Source organism: Mizuhopecten yessoensis, unplaced genomic scaffold (genome assembly GCF_002113885.1).
Source record: "Mizuhopecten yessoensis strain PY_sf001 unplaced genomic scaffold, ASM211388v2 scaffold1581, whole genome shotgun sequence".
Classification (NCBI taxonomy): Eukaryota; Metazoa; Mollusca; class Bivalvia; order Pectinida; family Pectinidae; genus Mizuhopecten; species Mizuhopecten yessoensis.
In genome coordinates this window covers 345,460-353,693 of record NW_018404118.1, presented here as the reverse complement: position 1 = coordinate 353,693, position 8,234 = coordinate 345,460, and the positions used below count along the sequence as shown (strand labels likewise).

General features: G+C 43.5%; 1 protein-coding gene across 1 annotated transcript; it reads left to right on the top strand.

Annotated features, from left to right (window-relative positions):
• The first annotated feature begins 3,913 nt into the window (after positions 1–3,913).
• LOC110465393 (FMRFamide receptor-like) lies at positions 3,914–5,794 on the top strand. Its single transcript, XM_021521175.1, has one exon. It carries the CDS (start codon positions 3,941–3,943, stop codon positions 5,066–5,068), a length of 1,128 nt encoding a protein of 375 aa, XP_021376850.1. The 5' UTR covers positions 3,914–3,940; the 3' UTR covers positions 5,069–5,794.
• Positions 5,795–8,234: the final 2,440 nt, after the last annotated feature.

The following is an 8,234-nucleotide window of genomic DNA, read 5'->3' as shown; positions in this document are numbered from 1 at the left end:
AAACACATTGACAGTTTCTGTGCGGATTAAGCACGTAAATGTTACGATCATTTGCCAAGAATTTAACATTTAAATTCTAACGAAAACCCGATTCTCGGTTTTGCTCTTCATTAAAAAGCCTAGCTGGTGATAACAAGGGATCTGGTGAGAGTTCCTTTTTACTTGGACTAATAGGAATAGAAAAAGGACAACCGAACTCCTATTAAAATAAGTTAACACGTGAACACACATTATTGTGTAACTTCTATAACACCAGCCTGCTGTAGACAGGCCTGGTTCTGTGTGCACTAGGCGCAGTGATACCACAGCATGTAAATCCAAATGCACACTGTTCTAGTACACTGGCGGGCGCGGTGATATAACAGCATATCAACTCAAGTACACACTGTTCTAGTACACCGTGCAGGCGCGGTGATATAACAGCATGTCAACCCAAGTGCACACTGTTCTAGTACACTGGCGGGCGCGGGGATATAACAGCATATCAACCCAAGTGCACACTGTTCTAGTACACCGTGCAGGCGCGGTGATATAACAGCATATCAACCCAAGTGCACACTGTTCTAATACACTGGCGAGCGCGGTGATATAACAGCATATCAACCCAAGTGTACACTGTTCTAGTACACCGTGCGGGCGCGGTGATAGGTAGGCCGACTCTGTCCATTTATTCATTTCATTCCACTTAGTTTTAGCTAAGCAAGGCACGGTGATACCATATTCTGTAGTTCAACTCGATTCTAGTTATGCAATGCACGGTGATACATCAACCTGTAGGCCACTTACATCTGGCTACGCCAGGCACGATGATACAACAGCATGTAAGCGCACATGGTTCTAGCTACATGTACGCCAGGCATGATGAAACAACAGCCTGTAAGCCCACTTGGTTCTAGCTACGCCAGGCACGATGATACAACAGCCTGTAAGCGAACTTGGTTCTAGCTCGGACTTAGAAATCAAAGTCCATGATTCTAGCTACACCAAACGCGATGATACTCCAGCCTGTAGGCCCACTTGGTTCTAGCTACGCCAGGCATGGTGATACAACACCTTGTAGGCCAACTCTATTTTAGTTATACAAGGCACATTGATACAACGTACAACACCCCGTAGGTCAACCCTGATCCAACACCCTGTAGGCAAACTCTATTCTAGCTAGATACAGTGTTCAGTCCGTAGGCCAGCTCAATTCTAGCTATACAAGGAGCGGTGATACAACAGCCTGTAGGCCAACTTGTAGGCCCACTTGGTTCTAGCTACGCCAGGTACGATGATACAACAGCCTGTATGCCCACTTGTAGGCCCATTTGGTTCTAGTTACACCAGGTAGGATGATACAACAGCCTGTAGGCCCACTTGTAGGTCCATTTGGTTCTAGTTACACCAGGTACGATGATACAACAGCCTGTAGGCCCACTTGTAGGCCCACGTGGTTCTAGCTACACCAGGTCCGATGATACAACAGCCTGTAGGCCCACTTGTAGGCCCACTTGGTTCTAGCTACACCAGGTACGATGATACAACAGCCTGTAGGCCCTCTTGTAGGCCCATTTGGTTCGAGTTACACCAGGTACGATGATACAACAGCCTGTGGGCCCACTTGTAGGCCCATTTGGTTCGAGTTACACCAGGCACGATGATACAACAGCCTGTAGGCCCTCTTGTATGCCCACTTGGTTCGAGCTACACCAGGTACGATGATACAACAGCCTGTAGGCCCACTTGTAGGCCCACTTGTAGGCCCCCGTGGTTCTAGCTACACCAGGTGCGATGATACAACAGCCTGTAGGCCCACTTGTAGGCCCACTTGGTTCTAGCTACACCAGGTACGATGATACAACAGTCTATAGGCCCAATTGTATGCCCACTTGGTTCTAGCTACACCAGGTACGATGATACAACAGCCTGTAGGCCCACTTTGTCCTAGCTACACCCGGTACGATGATACAACAGCATGTAGGCCCACTTGTATGCCCACTTGGTTCTAGCTACACCAGGCACGATGATATAACAGCCTGTAGGCCCACTTGGTTCTAGCTATGCCAGGTACGATGATACCACAGCATGTAGGCCCACTTGGTTCTAGCTACACTAGGTACGAAGATACAACAGCCTGTAGGCCCACTTGGTTCTAGCTACACCAGGTACGATGATACAACTGCCTGTAGGCCCACTTGTAGGCCCACTTGGTTCTAGCTACACCAGGCACAATGATACAACAGCCTGTATGCCCACTTGGTTCTAGCTACGCCAGGTACGATGATACAACAGCCTGTAGGCCCACTTGGTTCTAGCTACGCCAGGTACGATGATACAACAGCATGTAGGCCCACTTGGTTCTAGCTACACCAGGCACAATGATACAACAGCCTGTAGGCCCACTTGGTTCTAGCTACGCCAGGTACGATGATACAACAGCCTGTAGGCACACTTGGTTCTAGCTACGCCAGGCATGATGATATAACAGCATGTAGGCCCACTTGGTTTTACATAGCTGTGGTACGGTACAAAAGCTTGTCTGACACAAAAAAACAACAACATGTTTTTATCCTTGATCAAACTAATTAGAATTTCGTTTTCATGCTAGTTTTATCGTGTTTATGTGAGTTGTATCGGATCGAAGATCTAGCAATACATGTCAACACCACAAAATGGTGATTTGGATGTGAAAGTCGCAAAGTCGGTTGGCACTGATCCTAAAACATGGACTCAAACACTGAAAGGCTGCACAGTGACCTCAGAATTAATCACAGGATGTATGAGTGGACTTAACTCGATATGCGTGGAGTAATTAAGTACAATGGTTCGTTGATGAGGTTTAAATAGTAAACTAGGTAAAAGTAACCCCCTTCCCCCTCCCCTACACCAAATCCCTGATGAGTGATGGTATATTGGGTTTGATATGAATCATGAAAATAAGTAATGCTACCCAATATACAGCAGGATTTCATGAACATAAACTGTTTTACCTTCGATTTTACACAGGAATTAACAGTGTAAGGGAAATCGGAAAATTTCTTTTAAAGAAGATTTTCCTGGACACCGATGATTATCTTGAAATGAGAAAACTTAATTGAGGGAGTTGTCTTAACTTAGGGAAGGTTCACGAAATTCGTGTGGGGTTCCTTCGCCAGACTTCACTTCACTCATGTTTATATAGCGAGGGGCTATTCGCAGGGGATCATTGCACTTATTTAAAATATCAAAGAGGTTGTATATATCTTAAAACGTTTCTACTTTTAAATTTGCTTTCTCCGTTTTTAAGAAGCAGTCTCTTAAATATGGAGCCATGTAATCTTTAACAGGTTCAACCAGTTTCCTTTCCCCGTTGTCACCAATTATTCATACAAAGTGAAATCCCTTTGGTCCAGCAATGCGCCCTTCCCAATCGTAACCATTTATTCATATAAAGTGGAATCCTTTTGGTCCAGCAATGCGCCCTTCCCAATCGTAACCATTTACTTATATAAAGTGAAATCCTTTTGGTCCAGCAATGCGCCCTTCCCAGTCGTAACCATTTATTTATATAAAGTGAAATCCTTTTGGTCAAGCAATATTTATGGACGTCTCATATTCTAACGACAATATACGCATAACTTTATGACCAAATGCAATAATAAGAGTGTAGCTCTCGGACATGTTGGGGCCTGCAAAACGTATATCAATTGTGAATAACAATCATCTATAACGTAAAACTCTACATCAGTAACTGTTAATTGTTCACAGGTTAGGAAAGGTTGCGTCCTTTTAAGGATTTTTATTACGAGCAAATGTAGAAACTGTAACATATCTCAAGGAATTACGACGTTAGGTATCAATATTTCGGACAGAAAAGAATAGGTTTGACTCCAACTTGACGTGTATGATATATTGGAATAAGATCTTTACGTTTTGTATATTGCAGATAGCATCGCACTTTTGCCCCGTGAGTGACGTCATGAGGTCTTTACTGAACATGGACGTCAACACGTCACCTAACTACACTCAGGTAGGTGGTGAAAATACCACATCACTTCCAGACATGCCGACCACACAGATCACAGACTTTGCATTCGTTATATATGTCGTGTTGCTGCCGACGGTGGCGCTGCTCGGCATGGTCGGAAACGTCCTTACAATGGTCGTACTTTGGAGCAAGCGCATGCAGTCAACAACAACGCTCTTTCTCCGTGGCCTCGTTCTCACTGATGTAGGTGTCATTGTGGTCCTTACGATGGCCATCACCCCGCTTGCAGTGGGCATGCACGGCCGTACACTTCAGGTATATGTTCACGTGATATACCCGCATCTATACGGGCCGTTCGACTTCCTTGCGATGTCGGTGCAGCAGTGTAATGTGTGGATCCTCGTATCCGTGTCGGTGGAGCGTTATATCGCAGTGTGCCACCCACTCAAAGCCGCCTACTACCGCACGCGCAGAAAGACAATCATCACTCTCGTGTTGCTCACGGTCTCGTCCGCTGTGTACAACGTTCCACGACTATTTGGTACAGTGGCACTTCCTACCCAGTGCGACCTACCCGAGTTAGAACAGTTAACGTGCTATAGAATCGATCTCACAGAACTCGGAAAGAATGTCTTCTACAAGGATGTGTACAAGGTGTGGATGTACGCCATTGTTATTTATCTACTTCCACTCATAACAATGTCAGTCATTAACGTCCTCATCATCCGGGAACTAATACGCATGCGTTCCCGGCGGCGAGATTTGGCCATCTATTGTCAGCAGCAGCAGAAGGAGGACAACGTGACGTTGGTCCTCGTCCTCATTATGACGGTCTTCATTCTCTGCCAGACGCTTGCGTTCTTTAATCAGATAGATGCTTTATTCGACGACAAAATAATGCAGGAGAACTACATCGCTGTCATCAGCTTCCTGTATGTGGTGAACTCGTCTGTCAACTTCCTAATCTATGTGCTTGTTGGTAAAAAATTCCGCCATGTTCTGTTCGCCCTCTGTCGGCGATATCGGCGGAGATCAAAGTTCTGTCCAGCACGGAATGGTTCCAACCATAGCCTCGAGAACACCATGGTAACGGAATTCCCCCATACAGCACTTTCCTGATCGGGAGAATTCATCGTTTTATCCTGGATATACACTGATTCCTTGCGCGTGGTGTTGTACATGTTATGATGGGTAATTGTGTAATTATTCGTTTCATGTTTGTCAACCTATACTTAAGCTTGTGACGTCATGTACATGTGGCCGTAATAAGTAAAAGAAACTTTCTATTGTGGAATTCCATGTCTTTTCCGGTAAAAAAATCTGCAGCGGGCATTCACTGTGATTTTCAAACACGTGTTGGTCTGTAATATTTTAGCCTCGTTCACGTGATAAAGCTGTTCACGTGTATATATGAGACACACCCATTCACATGTAATAGTTGATGTGTGAATACCAGAGTTTACAGTTTAAAAACAAAAAAGATGCACGTATGTCGCCAATGCTGACAGGAAACGAAATGTCAAATCAACAGTGACGTCATCAAGACACGCGCAAACTATAACCTCAGGCTTCAGTTCAAACTCACTCAGGCAATGACTTATGTATTTCTATGGTTACGTGTGAGGATTCTTAAAACAGATGTATTTGTCATAAATCGGACATTGCTATTGATGCACACGCTTGTGATATTGTGACGGGTACTACGGAACCATTAATCAGCATCGCATCCAGTGTACTGGATGTACTGGTCTCAAAAATCATTGTTCGGGAATGTTGAATCTATAAACTGATAACTGTATAGGTATGTTATACTATTTCTTAATGTGTATAAACCAATAAAAAAATCCCCGAAAATTACGAATCATGTTTTATTTTCAGTACGCCATGCCTGTGTATTAACGTGGGAATGTAGGAATCATACATACTATGTTGACAAGGGCAGGGAGTACTGGGATATCTTGATAGGGGGTACCGGTATATTAGTGTAGAGAGTACCGGTATACCAGTGAAGGGATTTCCGGTAGATCAGTGAAGGGATTTCCGGTATATCAGTGTAGAAAGAACCGGTATATAATTGGAAAGAGGACCGATATATAAGTGTAGGGAGAACGTGTATATTAGTGTTGGGAGTACCGGTATATAAGTGTAGGGAGAACCGGTATATAATTGGAAAGAGGACCGATATATAAGTGTAGGGAGAACGTGTATATTAGTGTTGGGAGTACCGGTATATAAGTGCAGGGATTACCGGTTCATTAGTGTGAGGAGTACCGGTATATAATTGTAGAAAAAAACACGATATATAAGTGTAGGGAGTACTGTATATATGTGTTGGGAATACCGGGTTATAAGTGTAGCGGGAACCTGTATACAAGTGTAAGAAGTACCAGTATATAAATGTAGGGTGTACCGGTATATAAGTGTTAAGAGTACCGGTTTATAAGTGTAGAGAGTGCCGGTATTTAAGTGAAAGGAGTACCGGTAAATAATTGTAGGAGGGGCTGGTATATAATTGTAGAAAGTATCATTATATACTTGAAGGGGGTACCGGTACATCAGTGTTGAGAGTTGCGGTATATAAGTGTAGGGAGTACCGGTATATAAGTGTAGGGAGTCCCGGTATATAAGTGTAGGGAGTACCGGTATATAAGAGTAGGGAGTACCGGTATATAAGTGTAGGGAGTACCGATATATAAGTGTAGGGAGTACCGGAATACAAGTGTAGGGTGTACCGGTATATAAGTGTAAGGAGTACCGGTAAATAATTGTAGGGAGAATCGATATATAAGTGTAGGGAGTACCGGTATATCAGTGTAGTAAGTCGGGTATATAAGTGTAGGGAGTACCGGTATATAAGTGTAGGGAGTACCGGTATATAAGTGTAGGGAGTACCGGTATATAAGTGTAGGGAGTACCGGTATATAAGTGTAGGGAGAACCAGTATATAAGTGTAGGGAGAACCAGTATATAAGTGTAGGGAGTACCGGTATATAAGTGTAGGGAGTACCGGAAAATAAGTGTAGGGAGTACCGGAATCCAAGTGTAGGGAGTACCGGTATAGAAGTGTAGGGAGTACCGGTATATACTGTTTCTCCCTACACTTATATACCGGTGCTCCCTACACTTATATACCGGTAATCCCTACACTTGTATTCCGGTACTCCCTACCCTTATATTCCGGTACTCCCTACACTGATATACCGGTACTCCTTACACTTGTATTCCGGTACTCCCTACCCTTATATTCCGGTACTCCCTACACTATTCCGGTACTCCCTACACTTATTTTCCGGTACTCCCTACACTTATATTCCGGTTCTCCCTACACTTATATTCCGGTACTCATAGTGTAATATACTTCACACTAATAGATTACACAAATAAATTACACTAATAGATTACACATATACTTCACATTAATAGATTACACATATACTTCACATTAATAGATTACACATATACTTCACACTGATAGATTACACATATACTTCACATTAATAGATTACACATATACTTCACACTAATACAAGTGTAGGGAGTACCGGCATATCAGTGTAGTAAGTCGGGTATATAAGTGTAGGGAATACCGGTATATAAGTGTAGGGAGCACCGGTATATAAGTGTAGGGAGAGCCCGTATATAAGTGTAGGGAGAACCATTATATAAGTGTAGGGAGTACCGGTATATAAGTGTAGGGAGTACCGGTATATAAGTGTAGGGAGAAACAGTATATAAGTGTAGGGAGTACCGGAATACAAGTGTAGGGAGTACCGGTATATAAGTTTAGGTAGTACCGGGATATAAGTGTAGGGAGTACCGGTATATAAGTGTAGGGAGTACCGGTATATAAGTGTAGGGAGTACCGGAATATAAGTGTAGGGAGTACCGGAATACAAGTGTAGGGAGTACCGGAATATAAGTGTATGGAGTCGGGTATATAAGTGTAGGGAGTACCGGTAAATAAGTGTAGGGAGTACCGGTATATAAGTGTAGGGAGTACCGGAATATAAGTGTAGGGAGTACCGGTAAATAAGTGTCGGGAGTACCGGAATACAGTGTAGGGAGTCGGGTATATAAGTGTAGGGAATACCGGTATATAAGCGTAGGGAGTACCGGTATATAAGTGTAGGGAGTACCGGTATATAAGTGTAGGGAGTACCGGTATATACAAGTGTAAGGAGTACCGGTAAATAACTGTAGGGATAATCGATATATAAGTGTAGGGAGTACCGGTAAATAATGTAGGGAGAAACGATATATTAGTGTAGGGAGTACCGGTATATCA

What these genes read in the sequence shown, in the direction of transcription:
- LOC110465393 (XM_021521175.1), top strand. Translation starts at nt 3,941, where the DNA reads ATGAGGTCTTTACTGAACATGGACGTCAACACGTCACCTAACTACACT.